The 24,549-nt window shown below is 39.9% G+C and overlaps 1 protein-coding gene across 1 annotated transcript; it reads left to right on the forward strand.

Moving 5' to 3' along the window:
- The first annotated feature begins 2,327 nt into the window (after positions 1 to 2,327).
- On the forward strand, positions 2,328 to 19,996 carry slc6a1b (solute carrier family 6 member 1b). Its single transcript, XM_042506336.1, has 15 exons — positions 2,328 to 2,724; positions 4,063 to 4,484; positions 4,793 to 4,924; positions 5,174 to 5,274; positions 5,775 to 5,884; positions 6,361 to 6,493; positions 7,422 to 7,556; positions 8,846 to 8,949; positions 9,495 to 9,619; positions 11,239 to 11,351; positions 11,585 to 11,716; positions 14,952 to 15,054; positions 15,248 to 15,348; positions 16,611 to 16,778; positions 19,529 to 19,996. The coding sequence occupies exons 2-15, from the start codon at positions 4,238 to 4,240 to the stop codon at positions 19,640 to 19,642; spliced, it is 1,818 nt and encodes a 605-aa protein (XP_042362270.1). The 5' UTR covers positions 2,328 to 2,724; positions 4,063 to 4,237; the 3' UTR covers positions 19,643 to 19,996.
- Positions 19,997 to 24,549: the final 4,553 nt, after the last annotated feature.

Here is a 24,549-nt window from a genome sequence, read left to right on the forward strand (position 1 = left end):
AAACATGACAATGTGCCTTAAAATAAGTCAGACTTCACTTGGTTTCATATGTTTCTAAGCACTGATCTCCTGAGAGAAAGTCCTGTGTTTTTTTTACCCATCCACCACCCCAGTCTTCATCTTTACACAGAGTTTCTCTTTACACTTCATCCTTTCCTCCCATCAGCCCAATTGGCCAATTTTTCACAGCCTGCCCAATTACATGGGTTATAAACAAATATTATGATTTTGTGGGATATTTATTAAGTGTGGTGCATTACTTTTTGTAGCTACATGTGCATTAAATCAGATTGAAACATTGTATCTGCATGGTGTGTTCACATTATTGTGAGCATGTTAGCATTTAGAGCCAGTGGTATTTCTGTAAACTCTCCTCATAGCGGTACATGTCGTACATGAATCCACAATTCATCCTTCCAGTTCATCAGTATACAAAATGTATTTCACAAATCCTGTTTGCGTTGCAGTTTTCTAAAAAGGCAAAGGTGACTATGGCGCCTTAAAAAAGCTTTAGGGGTGAGAAAATAAAGCCAGGAAGAGGGCTATTTGTGTGTATCCAGACATGTGTGTGTATATTTTTGTGTGCACTCATGCGTGCTGCTTGCATGAGATCAAGGATGCATTTGTGCGTTGTAGTAAGACAACTTTACTCCTCCCCTGCAGACGTAACATGCATGTTACTCAGAGCCTCAGCCTCATAGAAATACTGAAAGCGAGAGGCAACATATTTCTAACAGGCTCTGTAAATATGCTTTCATCATAAAATGCATCCATCATCATTATCACTGTCATAATCATCTGCATCGCAATTTTGTCTTCCTCACATGATGAGCAATAATCTGCTCTATATTTTCAGAGCATCACTTTGTCCCCCATGTCTGAGCGTTGAAACTGACAGGGGGCCAGCTGTCTGCCTATGTGTTTGCCTGTACTCGACTCTCTATTACTACCACCTCCTTCTGTAATTACAAGCTCCACTGCACACTGGCGCACCATCAGGTGGGGCCAGGGCCACAAGCACAGCTCCACCAGCTCTCATCACTGTGGCATTTTGAATTCCCCTCGTGTGAGAGTCGCAGGCCAACGGGAGGCTTTTTGCACATCTGAGGTGCCACACAGCCTGCAGGCCAATCAGCCAGTTGGGATTAAAAATGCTAAATTTTGTTTCATATCATTAGAAGGTTAGCTCACCCCTCATTGGTTCACCATCTGGGCGCTCTTCTCTTCCCTCTCAGTAGTGTGACTTCTCTGTTGCGCTGTATCAGCACTGCACAGCCTACAGCATGGCGGACGGAGACAAAAAGAACAAAAGATAGAGGGGAAAGATTTGGGCAGATGAGCACAGGAGCAAAGAAAGGAAGCCGTGAGAGACATGGGGGTGGTGTTTAGAGAAGAAAAGAGGGAGGAAAAAAAAGCAAATAATAAGCAGAAATGCAAAGACGATTTGACACATCCCAGAATTTCATGCATCCATAACAGGGACATAAGCAGTGACATTGCACATGATGCCACTTGACATTTAAATGAAGCTACTTTAGCATCAAATTATCACAAGTCATGATAAGGTGTCACCTGACAGCTTTATGACGGTGCAAAGGACTTGATATACACAAAAAAAAATGAATCACCATCACAGTTTTCATCAGACAGGCGTTCCCAAAGTCAGATGTGGATTTTCTTTCAATATTGGATTTCTTGCTCATTTTCATGACTCCAAACTTTAACTGTTAAACCCTGCGAGAGTCTAATCTCCCAGTGAGACCCTAATAATTTATCTCGATGTGGGAGTTAAAGTCTGCATTAAGACTGCTCATTTGGGATGTTCCACAGGGGTATTTCATTTTGGAAGACAGCTGGCTAAGAAGATTATAAGCACAGTTTTCAATTTATCTCACACGTCCTGACTCCTTTTATTGGCTGCGACCCTCTTATCATGTTTTGCAAGGAGCTAGAGCAGCCATTGGCATCTCCCTCTGTATCTGCTGCTACTTTGGAGCGGCTGCATTTGATGCAACATAACACTTCTTATTTTTAACAATAGTTTGCTGCTTTTTTAAAAAATGTATGTCGCCTTACTCACTCAAAAGTTGGATGGGAGGAAGTTAGGAAAATGAGTGAAAAAGTGTCACTTCAATGTTCCGAAGTGTTATTTATTGCAACTTGATGAAGTCTGTTTATTGTGTTATTAGTTATCAACTGGCCCCTGAGTGAGACAGAAAGGGTGAGAGAGGGAGAGAGAGAGCGAGAGAGAAAGAGAGAGAGAAGTTGCTGATGTAAAAAAAAATAAGCTGCAGGAGTAAGGATATAAAGCCTTGAGACAAGAGGATGCTCCTCTTTCAAACCCGCTGCCATCTCAGTGGTAGAAATGTTGGAGTTGGGGAGGGTCGACTTTGAGGTGACATTGACGCTATGTAGATGAGAGTGAGGATCCTGCGCTCCATGTTACGTCCCTGCTCGTTTCAACTCAGACGGCGGCAGCTCCTTTCCCCGTCTTCTTCTCTCTCCCCTCCTCTCTTTCAGCACCACTCCTTTCAGGACAGCACCTCGCGCTCAAAGACGCATTTGCTCGCCGTCCTGCCCTCTCAGGATCATATACTTGCTCGCGGTGGTCGGATGCAAAGTTCCCACCTTGGTTTTAGTCTGTGAAAGTGCGAGGAAGTAACTTTTTTTGAAATTCGGATTTTCCCATCGGGGAGACAATCTGGAAAATAGAAGGATTTTATTGTAAGTATTCTGTCGCGCAGTATGCAACTTATATAAATCAGTGATAGTGTTTGTTGATGTGTATATGACAGACGAGGTGGAATTTGGAAAATGCAGATGCCCTGAATTTGGCAGTGTGCATGGATGTGCGACATCTCACTTGATGACGACGAAAGAGACTCGTCTCATGAGGGTCATGAGGGTGTTTGATCCTTCAGTCCTACAGCAAAATGTTTCAAATATGTCAAATATAATTGTGTGATCTGTGTGGAAAAATGCACAAATAATTCTTTGTTCGCAAAATCCAAATTTGTCTGGAGGGTGTGTGTGTCTTTGAAGTCAAACGTGGGGTATTATTAACAGTAAAGTGCTTATTTTTTAAACAAGAAATTACCGTGTTGACTCATGTTGCTTTTTTTTTTTTTTTACAATTACGCACGCGAGTTGATCGAGGGGCAGAGAGCGCGCTCCATGTCTCCTTCTTTCAATGAGTAGATGTTTATTTTCCAGTTTAATAGCAAAAATTAATAGCAAGAAATATCTTTTATATGCAGAGCTATGCAAAAAAACCCCAAAAACACCTGACACGTCTTAAAACTGCTTAGCTGGTTATTTACATCAATGCTGATTAATGAATAAGTGAAATAAATATTAAATATCTGAATTCTGTCCCGCATATTTTCGATGAAAATGTTTTTTTAAAAACTCCAGTGAGTTAGTAGCCTCTCTTGGTGATTCATTAGACATTATCGTCGCGCCTGACTCCTAAACGTGTTTAATTGCTCTCCTCTTGTACGGCAGCAGAAGGAAGTGGGCCATTGAATTTAGAGCATAATGACTCAAAGACAAGAGCAGGCTCTAAATTTCTGCTAACATGCATTCACTCCAGGCAATTAAAAGTGATTTTATTGCATGAGAAGTCTTTATTTAATCCCGTGGGGTTCACGGATCGTGGGGCACTTTTTTTTCTCTCCAGCCCTGAAGAAAAGTCATGCATTTAGAATGGATGCATAATAATCGTGTAAAATTATATTTTATGAGCAACGTAAAAAAAAAAAAAATCCGCATAGACCAGTACAATGGCCACTGTGATAAGAGATTTAAGAGATTTAAACAAATATTTAACATTAAAATATTGTTTCTTCCATTTATTAATTAATTGATTAATAATGAATAATTCCAATTTCAGCACATACTTTTTTAAAATATGTTAATAAATTAGACGAAAGAATCCTCCATTTTTAACACCTGAAATCGATTTTGTTAAATATTTCAAACAAGTACATTTATATGGTCGATATTTCTGTTTTTTTCTGACTTTTTATATTCATATGTATCCATATTTAATTATGTTTTCAGGGTCGCTGGACCGCTGCTGAGCTGCTCCTGATCTCTCATCACTCCGATTATTTGTCTCTCCTCGGCTGTTATCTGGGAGTTGGGTGCACAGGACGGAGAAGCTGCTGTTTGCCTGGGCCGGTGCTGAAACCCCCTCCTCTCCACTGGTCCGGACTATCCGACACGCGCAGTGACCATGGCCACCAACGGGACCAAAGCCTCGGACGGACACGTCTTAACGGAGACAGTGAATGACGCGCCAACGACCACGCCAAACGACAAACCCAAAACCTTAGTGGTGAAAGTGCAGAATACGAAAAATGAGATACCCGAGAGAGAAACGTGGGGTGGGAAATTTGACTTTCTTCTCTCTTGTGTCGGATACGCAATCGGACTCGGAAATGTCTGGAGATTTCCTTATCTATGTGGAAAAAACGGAGGAGGTAATCAGGATTTTTTTTTTTTTTTTTTTGGCGATTTTTCATTTATCCAAACACCAAAAGGAGTGCAATGATCTCGACATCAAAACTTGCCAGTTTGCCACCGGAGATTTTTCTAATTAGAATCAAGCTAAAGTGTATTTACGCACCATCTAAGCCGTGCGCAATTGCGCACAAGCGAAAGCCTGCACGGTGATCTGTGGCGCAGTGTGAAACTCCTTTTGCCAAATATCTGATATGGATTATGATGAATGTTGATAGATTATGATTCACCTGCACTTACATCCCTTTACCTCTCACCTCTCATTCAGGGGCCTTCTTGATTCCTTACTTTTTGACCCTCATATTTGCTGGCATGCCCCTGTTCTTTCTGGAGACGGCTCTTGGTCAGTACACTTCCATTGGAGGGCTTGGAGTGTGGAAGCTGGCCCCTATGTTTAAAGGTAACAGACACTTTTACATAATTCCCAAGGCCTCAATCCACTCTTTTATGTTAACTGGCTGCTTCATGAGGTTTGATTGACAGATACAGGTAAGGATGGAAATTTGGGCTCTTTGTAATTATGTAACAGAGGGCAAAAGTTAATCCTCTGTAAAACTCTCATAAAAAAATCTCACATATATTTTATTTCAATTTGAATTTATAGTGAATAGTAAAATTTAACATTATACCTACTCTTCTATTGTTTCAGGTGTGGGTCTGGCTGCTGCTGTTTTGTCCTTCTGGTTAAATATCTATTACATTGTAATCATTTCCTGGGCTCTTTACTATCTGTACAACTCCTTCACTTCTGTGAGTATTTGACATCATATTTACGCTGTTCCATAATGAAAAAATGTAATAATAGTTCTTAAATACCTTGGAATGTTAGGGAAGAAAAAAAATCATTAAGTTTTCTTTAATCTTGCTCAAAAATCTACACAAACAGATTTTTTTCTGGGTTTTTTATTTCCCAGGTTGTATTTTTATTTAACATAGTAACCCTTTTAGTTATGTGGCAGGTTCTTTTTGCCAGCACCACTTATATAAGGCTACACAGCCCTTAACAGAGTATGACATTTATTACTTCCTTTCCCACATAATTAGGGCCTTACACAAGGTATTGATAAATGCATTTGGCGATGAGGCATTCACTCCTCTTAGAAAAGCATGAAATCTCAATGAGTATTATGGTCTTGGCTGCTCGACAGCCTCAGAGAGAATGGGACCCGGCGGTGGGAGAGTGGTCCAAGTAAAAAGAGCTGTCTGTGTGATTTTTTTCTCTCTCCTTTTTTTTTTTCTTTAATTTTCAGGACCTGCCATGGCAGACTTGTGGCAATCCCTGGAACACAGATCGCTGCTACACCAACTACAGCATTACAGACACCAGGAACCTCACCAGCGCTGTTGTGGAGTTCTGGGAGTAAGCTGGATATATGAGTTGTTAAGCTCACAAGGATAGTGCACTGTTATGAACAGATTCACATAGAAAGGTTATAGTCCAAACTGTGCGTGATGAAGATCACAGTTGGAGTCTGAAATGACCATATGAGTCTGAGGATCCAACAGTTCACCAAACCCCCTAATATCAATTTTTTCCAGATACATCTCAGAGGAAATATTGTGTGAATCCATTACATGGCCTCAAACAAGCTGTAGAAAAAAAAATAATAAGAGCAAAAAAACAAAAAAAACAAGTTTAGACATGCGTGCACGCAAGCATGACTGTGGCGCCTCAAAAAAGCTTTAGGGGTGAGAAAATAAAGCCAGGAAAAGGGCTCTTTGTGAGTATCCAGACATGTGTGTGCATATTTGTGTGTGCACTCATGCGTGCTGCTTGCATTAGATCAAGGATGCATTTGTGCGTTGTAGTAAGACCACTTTACTCCTCCCCTGCAGACGTAACATGCACCAGCTGACCGATGGCCTGGAGAAGCCTGGGGAGGTCAGGATCCCACTAGCTATCACACTCGCCATTGCATGGGTGCTCGTCTATTTCTGCATCTGGAAGGGGGTCAGCTGGACTGGCAAAGTAAGTAGAGGGCAATGACAGAGACAAAAGCTAAAGAAAATGGAAACATTAAACCCAGTTGTGAAGTGAATTTACATCATCTTTATTCTCAAGGTCATAAGAAATGGCACAATGACATGTTGGGTTATTATTCAAATAAAGGGATCACGTAACTTTTTTCATACTAGTGCAGAATGAGCTCAAATTTATGTTGAAATGACAATGTTTTTTATGATATCACAAGGTTTACTATCATTAAATATTAAATATTTCATAACTTCCCAAGTTAGGTAATACAGTTAAATGCAATACTCTGCCATCCCCTTTCTGTCAGTGTTTCTATAAAAGGCAATGCAACACTGTATATGCAGTTTCCCTTTATCTGAAAGCACCCTTTGTATAACAAGCATTTCCACAAAGGGAAACAAAGGCCTAAACTTGACTGCTGGAATGACCTGCTGAGCCACAAAATAGCAGTGATCGGCCTATTTCTCTTTTTGTATCAGTTTATTATTTTAAGTATGGCTGAGTCATCATGTTTTTTAATACATAACAGTGTCAATGACAGTATGTGTTGTCATTTTGTATTCACTTGACACGTTCTCATGAATGATCCTAACTGTGTTGACTTTGATAGCACAGTGAAAAATTAGCTCAGATTAGGAGGGGAATAGTGTGCTGAAAGTGTGCTGAACCCAACCATTCTGGGGTCATCCCGCCTCTGGGGAACAGCTGACTAGGTCACTGTGCTGCATGGTGCTGTGAGGATGGTGCTACAGTGCTGTAACACTGTTCATGATGAGGTGAACAACTTAGCAGTTTTCACTTTTTCTACAGTGTCATTGCCTCGCAGGGCAAATATGTCTTTTATAAAATGATGCTCACTGGCTGCATGATTTAACATGTTAGTCTTCTTTTTTTTTTCTAACAATGACTTTGTGTCCCACAGGTGGTGTACTTCTCAGCCACGTACCCTTACTTTATGCTGTTCATCCTGTTTTGCCGTGGCATCACTCTGCCCGGCGCATTCGATGGAATCCTCTTCTATATCACACCAGACTTTGAGAAGCTGAAGGAGTCTGAGGTATGTACTCTGTTCTTGGCCTACATGTCTAAAAATTTTGTCTGTTCAGGAATACAAAAGGCTCTTTGATGGCCGCCAACATAAAGGTGGCTTCAGAAGAAAAGCTAAGCCGAGCTCAGCTGTACACACTGTTTATAGTTAATCGTGATTAAATTGTAGAGGTCGCTGTACCTGTAATAAGTCATTAAGGGGTGTGCAGAGTCTTATCCAAATTGATTTTCTGAAGTGCACAATATTAATACCAACACTCACAGAGAAAATACTGTATATACCAATCCCTATTAATTGCATAGACAGCAAAATATTAGAGAGTCTGTCTATCAGTGTACGTTGCAAATATTTTTCCTCAAGCAGAAGAGCAACAAGCCTATATAAACATGAACTCCTGATGACTATGCATATTTGTATTTATCATGCCGATGCAGGCTAACTATAAAGTATAGTGTAGGTTAAGGTTGATCGAAAACACTGGGATGAAACGAGTAACAGATAATATACTTTTTACTGGTACGATTATCATTTGAGTAGCAGCTCAAACTCTTACTCTTGTGATCAAAAATGATCTGATGCTCAATCCTGAGATTTTTATCTACACAGTTTTCTGGAAAATAATAAACATAGCACCTTCTGATCAACCAAATTCAGTTTCAGGCTTCAAAATAACAACTTCCAATTAGGCCCACCCAATATTCTGTTTAAACCCCGTCCATTGCAAGTACAGATGCAAATACAGATAATTTAGTTAATTTAAGAGATACAGATAATGTTGTACTCGCTCACTCTAATGTGCTGAAGCACACCAGCGGCAATGAGGTTGATGCATCAGTGTTCAGGAATATGAAAACCTATATGAAGGTATTGATTTTTCTTGATGATGTTATGTTTTATTCCACAATGATTGTGAATAAATGACTTAGTCACCTCATTAAAGCTTGAAAAGAAGATGAGGTGAAGCTAGATGAGGTGTGGAGAGACATCATTAGATAAGGCAGTGTCTTGCTGAGTTAAGTTGATCAGGAGGGGACGCAGTGGGATCAGAGTGGATCAGATGGGGCCAAGTGTGACAATGCAGCACCGCCATTACATCAAATGCTTACAAGAATGCATTTGGCTTGATCAGCACAGCCAGTTATATTGGCTGAAAATGGCAAACAATGCCATAAAGCCAGTAAAATAAAATGTATTGTGGCCATTTTCTAAAATAAATCTCTCTTTTAAGCATCAACTTTACACGTTATGCGTTAATACCTGGTAATTTTTACATGTTTTTGTTTATCTTTGTGTGTAAGGTGTGGCTGGATGCTGCCACTCAGATCTTCTTTTCCTACGGGCTGGGATTAGGCTCTCTAATTGCTCTTGGCAGCTACAATCCCTTCAACAACAACGTATACAGGTAGGTGCAGTTATTTTGCATGTCAGGTTCATTCATGAATTAAATACCTGCATCTAGCACCGGTTACTCACACATCTTTTTTTTTTTTTTCTTTTTTTTTTGAGGAGATTGTGCAGATGTCTCTTTGTGGGATTATTTTTGGTTTCCTGGCAACATAGTGTCTGCTGTACCTTCTATTTTGGGACTATTTGAGCCTCCAGCTGTATCAGTTGTTTCATTATTTTGGCTCTACCCTCTGTTTCACATGCACATTAGGCACAGACGTTTACATTAGCCTCAGCCTCTGTCGCATTGTCAGATAAACACCGGTCTGCAGCCCAACTACGTGCATTTGTGGTCTCAACTAGTTTGAAACTGCTGGGGTTCACTGCCATTTTAAAAAGAACGGGTCAATATAAATGTACCCAGCCGCTGTGTTACTGCAGGATGCAAAATGGCTCTCCACCGTCCCTTCCCCCCATGCCTCCCGACAATGTGTGACGGGTTGATAAGGAATTGATATAGGCGTGACAATGGCTGCCTTGTGCTTTGTCTCTCCCCTACAGAGATTCTGTCATTGTCTGCTGCATCAACTCCTTCACCAGCATGTTCGCTGGCTTTGTCATCTTCTCCATCGTGGGATTCATGTCCAATGTAACAAAGAGACCCATCGCTGATGTGGCAGCCTCAGGTAATTGCAATCAATGTTGAAACTCGATAGTGACAATTGGCACAGGCAAGAGGTGCTCGCGACTGTGCAAAAATTAGCCGTTTGATATTGCTAGATGTTATTCTTTCAGGCAAAAAGGGAAGGTTTTAGCTTGTCACTGTGTCTCAGCTCTGATTTCTGGGTTTATTGGAAAGAAAAAATGCTCAGTGATTTTGCAAAACTCGCTGTCCTTTTTAAATACTCAAGTTTGACATTCAGTGCTCCGACTTTGTTCTATCAAGGACACTTTGGATTTGAAATCCAGTTGTGCCCCCAAGGCGGGGCCAGGGGTTGGCCAATGCTCACCCCTGATACAATTGCTTGTCCCCCCCACAGCCCCCTCAGTGAAAATAATTGGAGGCCAACATTACAGTTTTTAACAAGCTGTGTCGCGTTTATTTTTTAAACGAGATGGTGAAATGCTGTGAAACCAGAACACCTAATGCACCTGTTCGTACTGACATTGTTGGCATAGGCTGTTCAAGAAGAGAGCGAAACAATGCTCAAAATGTTGGCTTTATTTTGGGGAAGGAACAACTGGCAAAGTCATTTTCAAAGGAGTCCCTCGAACTCTCAAGATATCTGAATGAAAATAGTTTTTTTGGGTACCAACGAGTCTGCCCTAAACTTGAGAAGGCTTGCTTCTGTAAATATTTTACAGGGTTCCCTGTGGATCCTTAAAAAGTCTTAAAAGGCACTGAATTTTATTAATCTACAAAAAAGCCTTTATTGGTTTAAAAATGTCTTTAAAAACCTTTCAAAAGTCTTAAAAATGCACAGACATATGGCATTTTATTTTATTTTATAAATTCTGACATTACATTGTAAAATTTAAAAATTGGTGACATCTTTTTTTTTCTAATTATCATTATTTTTTAAATACATTAAATCTGCCAAATTCGTCACACATTAACATCACCCAAGTCATGTTTTATAGTACAATAAATATTTAGGCAATTGATGTGGGATATCATTCCAAGTGGCATTAAAAAGTCTTATCAGCTGTAGAAACCCTGACTTTATTACTTACAACCAATGTACTCCTTCACATTAAAGCTGTATATTTGTCCTTTTGAGGAAAAGGACAACCAGCCTATTTGCAGAAAAATGTATTGCCTCACAGATGCTGACGTAGAATAAAAAATCTTGAACTCTTGGTCATTCGTCCTTTTGATGAATAATAGAATGAACTTAACAAGCCACAGTTGAGCCAATATCTATACGAGTTTAACAACACCATAAATCCGGTCAGAGAAGATCTTGGTACAGCACGAAAATGGACAAAGACACACCAGCAACTTAAAGTGACAGAAAAATCATTCAGCCTTATGCAGCACATTTCACACGTTATCCAGCTGTTTCTATCATTGGAGTCAAACATCTACAAGGTCCTGCAGTATGTTAACATTCAGACATCTGGGAGTCAGTGAAGGACTCTAAGGTCCCAGGAACACAAAAGGATTGTTGTGGAGCTCAAACCATTATTCACAAGTCTTCAACTAGCCTAAATACTAACTTGCGTGCTTTTATTTTAGATGAAAATGTGTGTTTAAAAAGAAAGATGTCACGTCACCATGTCTATAACATTTGTCTTTTGTCAGGACCTGGCCTTGCATTTTTGGCTTATCCTGAGGCCGTGACCCAGCTGCCCATTTCTCCTCTCTGGGCCATACTCTTCTTCTCCATGTTGCTGATGCTGGGAATTGACAGCCAGGTAAAGATAATCCAACAAAAATGGCCTCAATTGTGGATTTTGGGCCATGTTCATACAGTAAATTGCTGCTGTTCCAGCTTCTGTCAAGGAACGGTTTGACAAATGGAAGTAAAAATGAAAGAAATGAAAATGAATGTTCTATTGGATTCTATTGTTTACGCTTTTATTCATTAAAGACCTTTTTATATGACAACAGTGTATTATGTAACAGTTTTGACATGCAATCTCTCTAGTTCTGCACTGTGGAAGGCTTCATCACTGCACTGGTTGATGAATTCCCTCACATTCTCCGAAAACGCAGAGAGATCTTCATTGCAGTCGTCTGCCTTGTTTCTTACATCATCGGACTGTCCAACATCACACAGGTAAATACAGCTTTCTTATTGGATAATCCACCGGCTCCGGAGACATTACAGGGTAGTTACTTCAAAAACACTCCAAATAAATGACAAGGTTGATATCTGTTGCCATATTCAGGTCAATATTGAGTCTGCATTTCTCCAGTTAATCATGTAATCACACTATTATCTCTACGGGGATTTGCCCTCCTTTCATAATATTTGCAGAATTCAGTAAAAAATGCTGCAAGTTCAACAAGTTCACCTTTAATCAGTCAAGTTAAGACATAAAATATTTCCTTTGCAGGCGTCAACATGCCTTTGTTATTTTTAGAATTTCTGACTCTGGCATTGTCACAAAATATAAAACATTTTCCACAGACTTGTAAGCAACCCACAAGACAACAGTGGTGTGACCTCAGCAGCTGAACCACTAACCTGCAAGAGGTTGTTAACTCAGCCCCCCAAGTGGCCCGTGTGATATCCAAAGAACATCTCAGTGAAAAGGTCATGGGGTCATAATCCCTCTGAGACTGCAGTTTCCAGCCAAAGTGGTTCAGGTCATTTAGCATCACATTTCACTCTGCAAACATGAACCAACATGAAACAAATGTTCACAGCCATGATATCATTTAACGTATTTACCCGCTAGCCGCTGAACCAAAGGATGATGACACAGTAGGTTTATTTGCTTATTTGTCAAACACCTTTTTTCAGTGGAAGACGTCTCACACCTATAGGCCAGAATCCCACGAAGTTTAGTATTTTTATTAAAGGAGTTCTACATGATATTCAGAGAATCTATGATTCAGAAGTTGTCTGCGCATGACTCTTAACATGGCCGTGGCTAAGCCTCCAGCTAGCAGCTAACATTGCTTACAGCAGAGAGAGCTATTGCTGTCAACCTCAGGGGAACGCTTTCACAGTAAACCCGGCCCCATATCAGCAATAACAGCTGTATGAGCGCAGTGCAGAATTGAGGGAATGAGCTATCCAGTGGGATACACACACACCTTCTACCACAGCAGCGGACAGAGAAGCTCAGATAAAAACACACATGGTGAGGGAAAGTGACTTGATTCTCTGCTCAGGACACCATTACTCTGTCTTGAGGGAGGTAGTGGTGCCCTTGAGTGTCCCAGGGATGACATTTTTCTGTAGGCCTACGTGGAAGTTAGCATTGTCCTGGTTACCTCGTCAAAAAGCCTATGGGATTTTTCCATTGGGTTTTGGATCATTGCAGAAAATAAGCTCTGTAGTAAACCCATGTTTCTGATACCTTGGAGTTTTGTTCAGCAAGAAAATCTCCACCAGTAACAACACTTTTCGGATTTTTGAAGCCTAAATGCAATCGCCAAAAGCAAAAAAACTAATGTTAGGCTGTAAATGAACTACACCTTAACATCGCCACCACAACAAGGCAGCTCGGTGTAATGACGTTCTGTGGTGTCATTTAGTCACTTTAGTCACACCAAAGTTCATGAGTGGGGTATTGACATACGTTGTGGAAAAAAACATAAAAGTCTCTTAAGCTTGTGTTAATTCCTGGGGTACTCTATAGTTGTTTGCTGCTATATTAATTATCTGAATGCCATAAAGAGCTCCTTCAATGACCCCCCCTTCATGTTTTCTAAAGGTTAAGTGTACCAGCTGAGCTGTTGTCTTGCCTAGCACCACCATTAGGCTAAAATGTACTCTTGGTCAGTGATATGGATCCTTAATGGCTATATCTCCATTATGTGTATTGTGATTGTTTATGGTCCACAAATGATGAAACCAAATGTTTTTGGTGACCCATTGACATTTCTGCCTTTGCCACCTTGAGGCTACAATTTCTATTTATTATTTATTTTCTACGTATGCCCTCTAGCACCTCCCTAAGGTCAAAATGCCACTTTTGCACACAAATATCTGATAATTGAACTTAAAGACTGCCATGATATTTGTTAAGATATTGAATGAGCTCTCTCTTAAACGACAAATATCCCAAGAGGGAACGCACAATTTTATAATTTATTAACACTTCAATCTACTGAGTCAGTTTGAAACCTATTATGATGCTAATTTAATATTTAGATTATATTTTAAATTAAGTGTTTTTTTAGGTTGCATTAGTCTTCTATTATCTCCCAGCATTTGATAATGCGGTAATTGAACCATATTTTAAAATGATAAAACGAGAGGGAAATCCAGGCACTCCACGAGTACCGGTCTACATCAGGGCTTCAGGGCCTCAATGTCAAAAAACATGCATCTTTTTTAAGCCCTGATGAAGACCAGTGTTTGGTCAAAACATGTTGGCTTTTTTTTTTTAATGATTTGCCACTATAATAAAGGCTTTTTAATGAAATTCCTCCTCGTTTTTCATGTTTTTCCTGGAGTGCCTGGAGTTCCCTCCCGTTTTATCCTGTTGTTTCCTGTCTTCCATGAGCACCCGATACTATTTTGTGACCTATATTTGATTGTAAGCTACAGAGAAAACCAGTCATCTCTCTTTGTTTCCATATTTTAAAATGGTTGGCATTCATTCTTAATGTTTTGTTTCAGACTACAGTGCAGCTGGACTAAGATATGTTTTTAGTATTTTCTTTCTAACTTTTTTTCAGAATACCAGCCCACAAAATTACTACTGGCTAAAGTAAAAACAAAACAAATAAAAGTGAAGGGGTCAAAAGTTAGCAAAAAGTCAGTAGAGAGGCTTCTGTTTCTGCCTACTTGTGAGCTAAAAATGACAGAATCACTGCAGGCGAAGGTCATGTTTGTCAGTGACTCTCCAAGACCCTGCACTGTCCCCTTACCTCTGCCAAACTGGATATTCATCATGCCACATGCACAGTCCAGTTTGTATGAGGCGGTTACCCACGCTGCTGCTCTGAGCAATATAAAACATATCAGGCTTCACAGAGTTGGAGATGGCAAACTGGAACAGGTCCCTTTGAGCTGGTCTCCATAATGACCTGATAGCCAGTAGAGATGGTGGACAGACATGAAATGTTTCAAGGAGATGCACGGTCTACACTGGTGCTGCCTGTGCTGCACATTCACAGTAACACAGTTTCCACAAGTCATAGCACTGATTCTGTCCTCACCAATGAAATGTCACTAACACTCACCAGCCACAGCCGCCAGTGCCCTCGCACTTGATGTTATTCCACTTGACCGATTTGGTACTGTCCAGCACATCCAGTGCTATAATTGCTTCTTCAACAGTTTCCCTGTCTCATTTTCTTTGCTTTTGTTTTCTGCTTTTCTCCTTTTACAGGGTGGACTGTATGTGTTCAAGCTATTTGACTACTACTCAGCTAGTGGCATGTGCCTGCTCTTCCTGGTCTTCTTTGAGTGCATCTCAATTTCATGGTTTTATGGTTAGCCACACTTTTTGATCTTTTTCTTAAGGATGTTTTTCCATCCAAAGTCTTTAATTTTTGACTTTTTGGGAGCTAAAATTTCAACGTCTAACATATGAGATCCAAAGTAGAAACATACTCAAGATAATATTTATTGTCACACAACGCAATGACGAAAGCTGTATTCATCATGCTTCATCTTTGGTTCCAGGTGTGAACAAATTCTACGAGAACATTGAGGAAATGATTGGCCACAAGCCCTGTCTGTGGTGGAAGGCCTGCTGGGTCGTTTTCACTCCGCTCATTGTGGCTGTAAGTGTTAACAGTGTACAATGTTTTAGACACCAACAAGAAAAAATACAGCTCCATTTCGGACAATCTTAGGGCTTATGAGGTTTCAGGTTAAGCTATACACTGCATGATTATGCAGTTTTTCTGTCACTCTAGCTTGATGGTTATGTGCAGGAAAGCAAAAGCAGTTTAATTATTTTTAAGTCAGTACCAATGGCTGCCCTTCCAGTGAAATAAAAAACAAGATGAAGTGTCCTCTAGTGTTCCCTTCCAATAAAGAAAATGAGATGAAATGTCCTCTAGGGAGCCCTTGCAGTGAAGGCAGTGAGATGACATGTACCCTAGGGTGAAAAAATAAGGTGAAGTGTCATCTTGGGAGTCTTTCTAATGAGGAAAATGAGATGAGGTTTCCCCTGGTGGTGTCTTTACAATTTAAAAAAAATTAGATGAAATGTCCTCTTTATTGTCCTTCTAGTGAAGAAAATGAGATGAGGTGTCCTCTAGGAAGCACATCTAGTGAGGGGAATGAGATGAGTGAAGAAAATGAGATGAAGTGTCCTCTAGGGTGCAGTCAAGAAAACAAGATGAAGTGTCCTCTCGGGGGCCTTTCTAGTGAAGAAAACAAGATGAGGTGTCCTCTAGGGCAGTGGTTCCCGACTGGTCCCGCCACGAGGTCCAGATATCACGAGGTCCAGATATCTCTTTAGTCATTAGTTCAAGGTCCACACATTAGATAAAGTACTATGTATTCAACTTTATTTCACAAATTGTAAACAACATGTTGGCTTAAAGCACAAAGAAATACAATATATTGCAAGAATAAACAAAAACAGCACTTCAAAATAAAAGCTGTGTGCCGGATATCCACTGAAATTAAATTTTTCTAACAAACTTGACATGTTCGCGAGTCACTTGCGGTTTATTCAGAATGGACGTGTGACACACTTTTGCACCACCACCCACCTGTTGGGAACCACTGCTCTGGAGTGCCCTTGCATTAAAGAAGCACGTTGCAAAGCCCTCTACGAAGGCTTTTAAATTAGGTAAATACGATGCAGTCCCCATCAGGCTGTCCACCACTGGTCAATGCTTCATACTTTAACAGCATTACCTTCTCACCACACCTTTATAGAATACTTAATAAAGTGCTCAAAAGGGTCATCCAGGACCAAAGCTTATTCTGATGTTGTGTTTCTGCATGTTCATGGCCCTGAATTACTAGTTCAATGTCAAAACATGATGGTGAAGGTGATGAGATGTATTTCCTTGTCCCTCTTGTCCAGGGAGTCTTCTTGTTCAGTGCAGTGCAGATGGTTCCCCTCACCATGGGTGATTACGTGTTCCCAGCCTGGGGCCAGGGCGTCGGGTGGTGCATGGCCCTCTCCTCCATGACCCTTATCCCTGGTTACATGGGCTACATGTTCCTCACACTTAAGGGCACATACAAAGAGGTAAGATCAACAGAGATTCAAATAGTTCACGCAATTTACTTAAATAGTACAATTTAACCTGTTCCTTTGCTGTATTTGCTCAATAAATACTTGTACTGCAAAGCAGGTAGAGTTACCAGATGATTCTAAAAATGGTACAGATATCTGCATAATCTATATAGACACATGAATAGAACGTGCTATTCCACTTATACATATGTATATAAATACCAAGAGTTTTGGTTCATGTGGTGCAAATATGATAGCTGCAGATTTCCCAGAGCATCGCTGCACCCACCCAGGAGAATTTCACACATCTATTAACTGGTTTGAATTTTAATCTACAGTCTGCAGCGAGGCAGGCTCTGTGTAAGAGTTTCAAGTGGATTACTTGGCAAGCAAGATTTTTGGCTCAAATATATTATTGCATACTCTATGATAGACCAATCCAGCAAAGGGACACAGTGGTGTATTCAGAGGGTGCTGGTGTTTTGTGAGGATAATGTAATGTCATACAAGCCCTGAGGATTTTATAGTCAGTTTTAACCATGAAGGGAAGTTTGAATGGACATTTAAAGTCACCCTGTAGATTTTTCACCGACAGTCTGGCTCAAATGTGTTTACCAGAATATACGGATCCAGGATTTATATCATCCTCACTTACATTTGCAACATTTACATAATGGCTGGCAATGGAGTGTGGTACCTGAAATATAATTTAGCAGTGAAAAGACTCTTCACTCTGGATGTTAAAATGCTCAACTTAGCCCAGTGTGCTTTTGCTCTGTGCATTATAACTAAAGTGTGATTTTGTAATGAGCAAACAGGCATGCTGAGTGAAGATGTGATAAATGGCCATGAAGAGCAGAATGATGATAAAAGGATTAATAAAATAGGGTTTCTAATTAGTTCTTTTAAACAATTTTAGATGTCTTCTCGCTATACCGGCTACCGAGTTCTCAGTAAATTACATTGATTTGTATGCAGCAGAATGGTACGCTGCATTTTTATTGATCTGATGATCCTAATCAATGGCACATAATACCTTTTCCGGCATTCCATTTACATTAAGACCGCTTTGATTTGCAACCGTCCACAATGCAATAAACAATAATCTTGCATCTATATGGTCCCTAGTGACAGATATAGCTTTATAGCCACCATACACAGAATAAATGGGCCATAATTGCAGGCAGTACAACAGAGGCTGTCAGAGGCGATGTGCAGGTGTCAAATCCTGCAGCACCAGCTGATGGCTGATTGTCTAATTGTAGCAATCAGCCAGCTGATTAGTGCTCTGCACCGAGGCGGAAGCTTAGTTTCAGAAATTCTCCATATAAATGCGCACTGTGCCGCAGAATCCCGGGTCCAACTTTACTCTTAGCTCAGAACATTTGGAAGAATTACCAAGTCTGGGATGGTTTGGTTTAGTTTTGTAGGTTCAGTACAGCTCAGTCAGGAGAAGAAAGAGTCGGCATTGTATGTGTCTGCAAACCATAGGTATGTCACTTTTGAAGATTTCATACATATATCAATGTTTCTGGTGTGATGTAATTCTGATAACATGTAGATGAGTTGACTTTGTCATCAGGAGGTGACACCAAGGCGAGACGGCTGCCAGTTTAAAGACAACCACAGACCTCAGTCTTAGTACAACAAACAAAAAGCCAGCCATGATTGTGGCACAAAAAGGTTTAAAATAATGGACGTAGTTACCGTGACATCACCCACTGGTTTGTGGACTCACGTCTTCAAGCTTCAAGATCTGTATTTCGGCAGTCACCATCTTGGTTTTTGGGACCCTGAGGTGACGATATTTGGATGAATGGGTGAAGCTGTGAGGAGTGGATCTGACTCACAGACCGTAGCAACACCTCGTAGAGAGCCTGTCACTCAAGTGGCCCCGCCTTTAAATATGTGTTACTTTAAGCCTTAATAAAATGTCAGTGGGTGAGTTATATAAAAATTCACGCGGGGTTAAGTTGTCATGAACGCTGAAATTAGCTATAAAGACCCAAACTGTTTTTTGTACCACTCTGTGAACATGTTTATTTATGCTGTAAATTTGGGCATTTTAACATAGGGCTCTGATGATTGACTGGCCTCTGGATCCAGCCTCAAGTAGCCATTCAAGCAACTGCAGTTTTTGGCATTTCCATATTGGCTTCAGGTTTCAGCACTGGAGGTTGTCGATTGTTGTTTTTTAGTGAGACATCAGCATAATTTCAAGGCACAATTGTGGTGCCAAAAATGGGTATTTTAAGTCATTGAATCTTTTCCTAACCCTAATTTAAGTGTGTTTTTTTCCTAAAGATAACCACACATTAACCACAGTGTTGTTGAAATTAAAAAAATAAAAAATGTCAACATTTCAGCTACGTACTGTAATGACATACAAATGTTTTATATCCACCGTTTGGAGAAATGTACAATGCCGGCATTTATTCAGGCGGGCTGCTTGGTAGCTTGGCCCCCGAAAAATTTGAAAATGATCTTTCTTCGACATATCTCAGGCAGAATTAATTCATAAAACCATATATCATATCAGGGGAACTATGTCTTGTATCTTGTAGAAAGTTAACCCTCAGAGCCTGAGGCTGCGCATTCATCAAGCTCACAGCTGTGTAGCTGGTGTGTTTTGTTACAGCTTATTGGTTTGATAACAAACTTTGCAGCTGTTTGGTCCCTATAAATGATATATGACAGTGTCTCATTGTAATCTCTACACCATCATTTTTCAGCTGTGTTATATCTGTGCTTCTCTCTTTCAGCGTCTGCGGCAGATGATCAAGCCTTTGCAACTGGTGAGGGCTCAGGAAAATGGCCCGGATCAGCAGACAGAGAACCAGAATCAGAACCCTGCCAACGAGGAAGCCTACATCTAGAAACTTCTGCTTGCCTCTCTCGATGTCTCTGTCTCGATGGCCAGACTGGCAATCTACGCTGAAAAAAAACATAATCAAGGTTGGGAACGACCACCAGACTTCCATGTCTGCTTTTATTCACCTACCTCCTGGGGACACGTGAGACCAACCTGATTACATTGTTATTTTTAGGGGTTTTTCTGTTTGTTTATTTGTATAATACAGAGTTATAAAAACATATGAGGAGAAAACAAACTACCCAGCAAAATTGTTGTGATATTATGAATTTCATTATGCAAAAAAAGTTAGTCTTTTTAGAAAAGGAAATGTGACTTAGGAAATTACTGTATATTGAATATATAATTTAAATTTGGAGGCCCGCGTTGATTCAATAGTATTGTGCTACTTTGAAGATATTAATTAATCTACTAAACTACATTTACTGTACAAAGAAAAATATTGGTAAAATGCATTTTGCTTGTACATGAAATAAATACATTAAAATGAATGCAGTGTAGTAGGTGAAAAAAATGCGATCTGAAAGTTTGTAAAGTGAAAATTGACCAATTTATGGCAAAGACAATATGGGAATGTGCAACAGGTAAGGCCAAATCTGCTTGTATGTGTAAAATATAATTTAGCCAGACTATCACTCCCTTGCAGGATCCTGCAGTTTGCCTGAAATGTTTACCACCCACGTCTGGGGCTACCTTTGAAAAGCACAAGCACAAGTACAGTATAAAATTTTGAATCGTCCAACTTTTTTTTTCTCTTTGGCTCGATTGAACCGTGTGACAACAGCAAAAATAACCTACATAGGAAACATAGCAAGAGACTGTTATACTTGTTTCTTTGTTTTCTAAAGAACAATAACTTTGTATGTCGTCTGAATATTTTTTGTAGAATCATTTTTAGGTCGTTTTCTATATGTGAGAGTGAGGAGGACCAAAATCATACTCAAGTTTGAAAGATTGGTGCAGACATTTGACCCACTGACCATACATGGATTAAATCAAGCATCTCCTTTTGTTTCTCTGAAGAGCAACAGAGCAGCAAATACAGCATCCACCTACAAGCACAATTTGGATCTGTAAACTACCACCTCTGAGAAAAAAGGTGTAGCCGATACAGAAATCCCACATTTGCATTGTGTGTACAATATTTCTGCCTGAGATTATTTGGAAAAAGTAGATTTTACTTCACCTGATAAACGTGTAAAGACAGAGTTGTGTTGCAATAAGCCAATGTAATTCAGATTTATATCTTAAACTGTGAGAATGCATAAGCTGCAGTGGCTGCTGCATTGGAGAGTGTATGATGGATGAAAGCTACCACTGGAACCGTTTACTTGTATATCAATTTAGTAACCCACTCCTCAGGAATAAAGGTGGACGTGACCAAATTCTCTCAGATAATACCATTATACACTGAAACAATAAATGCTATATTTAAACAACTATCATCAAATTTCTGCCCTTTTCTCCCATTAACCCAACATGCTACCTTTAGCAGCAACAATATATGAACACACAAACTTGTGTAATATAGACGTATTTGGGCACACTCGAAAGCTGATCCAAATTATCGCCTCTTTTCTGCGTGCTATTCAGCAAGCATCATTTCTTTCAGTGTAAATGAACTGTGATGGCCTTCACTCAGTCATTTCAGTAGAAGCCATTATGTGTTTCTATTTGTGGCGAGTGCAGATTTCCAATATCAGACTACGAGAGAGAAACTTTGGCTCAGTCAGGGTACAAGGACGGCAAAAGCACTGTTAACACAACAGGACATAAGCTGATGCTATTTACTGTAGGCCAACACCACTGAAACTACTCCTTTTCATAGGGTAAAGAAAAACCTATTACTACATATCAAGTTTGCTCGGCAATATAAAAACATATACGTAGAAGCTGACTTTGCAACAGACCACAGAAATCACTGTTTGACTATGAAGGAGGATCAAGAAAATTTGCTTCTGTGGCAGCTACATGCGACAGGAATCAGGTTGAATCAGTCCCGTTTATTCTATTTTGTCTATGTTTTTTTTCTCTCAAAGATATGTGAATTAAAATGTGCAATGACAAAGGGTTCCGTGAATTTTGTACAAAGTTACCATACTGCAGTTTTCTCTCTTGAACGATGTTGTAAACTGGACTGTGTAATACATGTATCTGTGAATGTCCGTACAACCTGAGTTTTTCTTTTCTTTTGTCTAAATGTTGAACAAAAAAAATGTGATATTATTTGCTGTTTTCTGCAATAATATTATCTCAGAAACTAAAGCACATATCTCTCTCAACTGTAAAAATTATAATTACAATAACAGAATAGAGTAATAATAAAGATGATATTAATAATAATAATAATGGAATAGAAATGTCTAGTCAGAGAATACTGTTTTGTATATTTCTAGCTGTTTCATGGGCCTAATGTAAGATATTATATGTAAAAAATATAATAAATGTCTTTAGATGGTGTTATATGAAAAAGCATGATTGCAATATATGTTATCTGCAAAAATAAATAAAGACCTATAGATTATAGTCTGCCTCATGTATCTTTCCAACCGTATCCTCACCAGTTCAGATGACATCTTACGAATTAGAGCCCCATGAATGACTCCTTATGTAAAGTTGTAGAGGTTAGGTTTAGGAAATAAAGGTTATTTTTAGGTAAAGAAACATGGCGACAGTGTTACTTAAAATGACTCAAAGTTCACACGGTTCCGAACATGTGTCGCCAGAGTCCAGATTTTTGTGACCCATCCACAACCTGCCTCCTTACAAACCACTTAGGTGTGCTTTTTTGTTTACTTCTGTCAGCACATAGGTCACCTGATAGCAAAATTTGTGAGATATGTACGAATTTGTGTGCATTACTTTTGGTGTACGAACATTTTTTTTTTAGAACAGCCTGATCTTTATAATGGCAGTGTGGGCAGTATTTGTGTCCATTCATTGGTAAATGGATACAAAAAAAAGTTTTTTTCTTCAAGCACAATTGTGCAAATGCATAGTGAGTCAACTGAAAACTACAAATACCATTTTTATTTGTTAAATTGATGTGACTTATTGAATAACAACAGGGGATAGTTTAGCTGATAGTTTCCGACAAAAATTTTTTTGCCACAGCAATATCCTTGTGACACCTGCACTGAGAGCTGTGCCAGCAGAGACTCTGTAGCTGTCCTGGCTGACTGCCCATCCCTCCCAGACACAATGCACTGCCCATCTCCCTGCTGTTGTTAGTCAACATTTGTTATAGTCCAAAGTCACCAAATCATCACAAAATGTTTCACTACTCAGTTGCACACCATGGCACTGCTCGTCCCCCCCCCCCCCAGGGGGGCATGGTTTTGCGAGTATGACGCATTGTGCACTGTCTCTCTAGTCTGTTTCCTGCCTGTTTCCTTGTACGCCTGCCTTGTATCAGTCTCTTTAGTTCTTCTCTGCCCCAGAGTTTTCCCTGCACACCTGTCTTGTCTTAGTCTTGTTTCCTCTGCCCAAGTGTTACCTACCACACCCGGGGTGTCTCCATTTTTAGCCTGTCTTTGTGTCTCCCTCCTTATGCCAGTCCTCAACTCCAGCTGTGTGTTGTTCTTCTAATTAGTTATCTTACATATACCTGAAATTCCCTTTGCTTTGTCGTTTTGTGCTCAATGTTTCCTGCTGTTGCAGTTTATGCTTTTGTGTTTCAAGTCACTTCTGCTTTACCGTTGTCTGCCATTTTACAGAATCTGTCTATGAATATTTTTTTTCAACTTTCTGTGGCCTTGCTGTTGCTGTTGCTTTTGCCCCTGGGTTCACTTGCCTGCTATATACTGCAACACAGAAAAACAACAGCTCTACAAAACTTTGCCTTAGATGTGGTGAAGCATGTTGTTTAATCTACTTTTTTGAAGCATGCTGAGCCCGATGAAATGCTGTAAGCAGTAGCATTTGAAGTAGCAGTGTCATCAGGTGTCTGCAACAGTGACCTGTTGGATTTTTGGGTTACCAGTGCAGCAGCAGGCTTGGTAAATCATAAGACTTACACTAGCCAAGTTTCCTAGTGTCAATTTTGAAAAAAATTGCACAAAAGTTTTTAGATGAGGTGGTATTTCAGGTGATTTGAAAAAGCAATATTTCGCAAAACTGCAATGGAAACACTTTTTTCACTTTTATAAGACATGATATTACGGCTATGCACTTGTCGGTAGAAACTGGCTTCCTTGGACATGATGCAGCAGGCGCTACAAGAAGTGTTATTGCATTGCATAGCTCTAACATGGCAAAGTTGAGTGGATCGTCCGCAAGTTTTGACTCCACAGTTGCTCTGTGAAATTGCTCCCACATAACCTCAAATGTGGTCGCTCCTGCAAATAAGCGGCTGGCCTTTTCATCATCACTCATAACATGCCTACATCACCTTTGATTGGAAGCAATGACACCTAGTGCTGTGTCTGCAATAAAAATAAACCTGCTAATTTTTTGAACATCCACAGTTTAGAATTGGCATCTTCTCTCAGACATCACCACTCCTTGCAACCATATACAAGCTCAGCAGTGCAGAGATTGGGGATTTACAATAATATCATCCCTCCAAAAACTGCCTTAGACACAGAGCCCAACGCCAGATATTATGTTGAATCTTCTATATGTGTGCAGTCATTGCAGCTATTTCCCTGACTAACACCTCAGTCTACATATCTAATGAGCACTGGTAGCTCAGTTGTAGGTGTCGGCCAGGCGCTGTGTGGCTGCTCTCCTGCTGGACACCTCAGAAGATTAGAAACATACACAGAATGCAAAAATACCAACCAGAAAAATTACTGCCTGTTTGGTGCCACAACATACGGTAGTGTGTCTGCTGACAAGCAAGTCTCTGGTGAATCTTAGGTGTTAAAGCATATCTTTGTTTTGAGTATTAATTAATTTCTGTGCTTTGAA

The sequence above is a fragment of the Plectropomus leopardus genome, chromosome 2 (assembly GCF_008729295.1).
Source record: "Plectropomus leopardus isolate mb chromosome 2, YSFRI_Pleo_2.0, whole genome shotgun sequence".
NCBI lineage: Eukaryota > Metazoa > Chordata > Actinopteri > Perciformes > Serranidae > Plectropomus > Plectropomus leopardus.

Coding starts and splice junctions, on each gene's coding strand:
- slc6a1b (XM_042506336.1), top strand. CDS start 4,238: ATGGCCACCAACGGGACCAAAGCCTCGGACGGACACGTCTTAACGGAG. Junction 5,275..5,774: donor TGTACAACTCCTTCACTTCT/GTGAGTATTTGA, acceptor TTTAATTTTCAG/GACCTGCCATGGCAGACTTG. Junction 16,779..19,528: donor TTAAGGGCACATACAAAGAG/GTAAGATCAACA, acceptor TCTCTCTTTCAG/CGTCTGCGGCAGATGATCAA.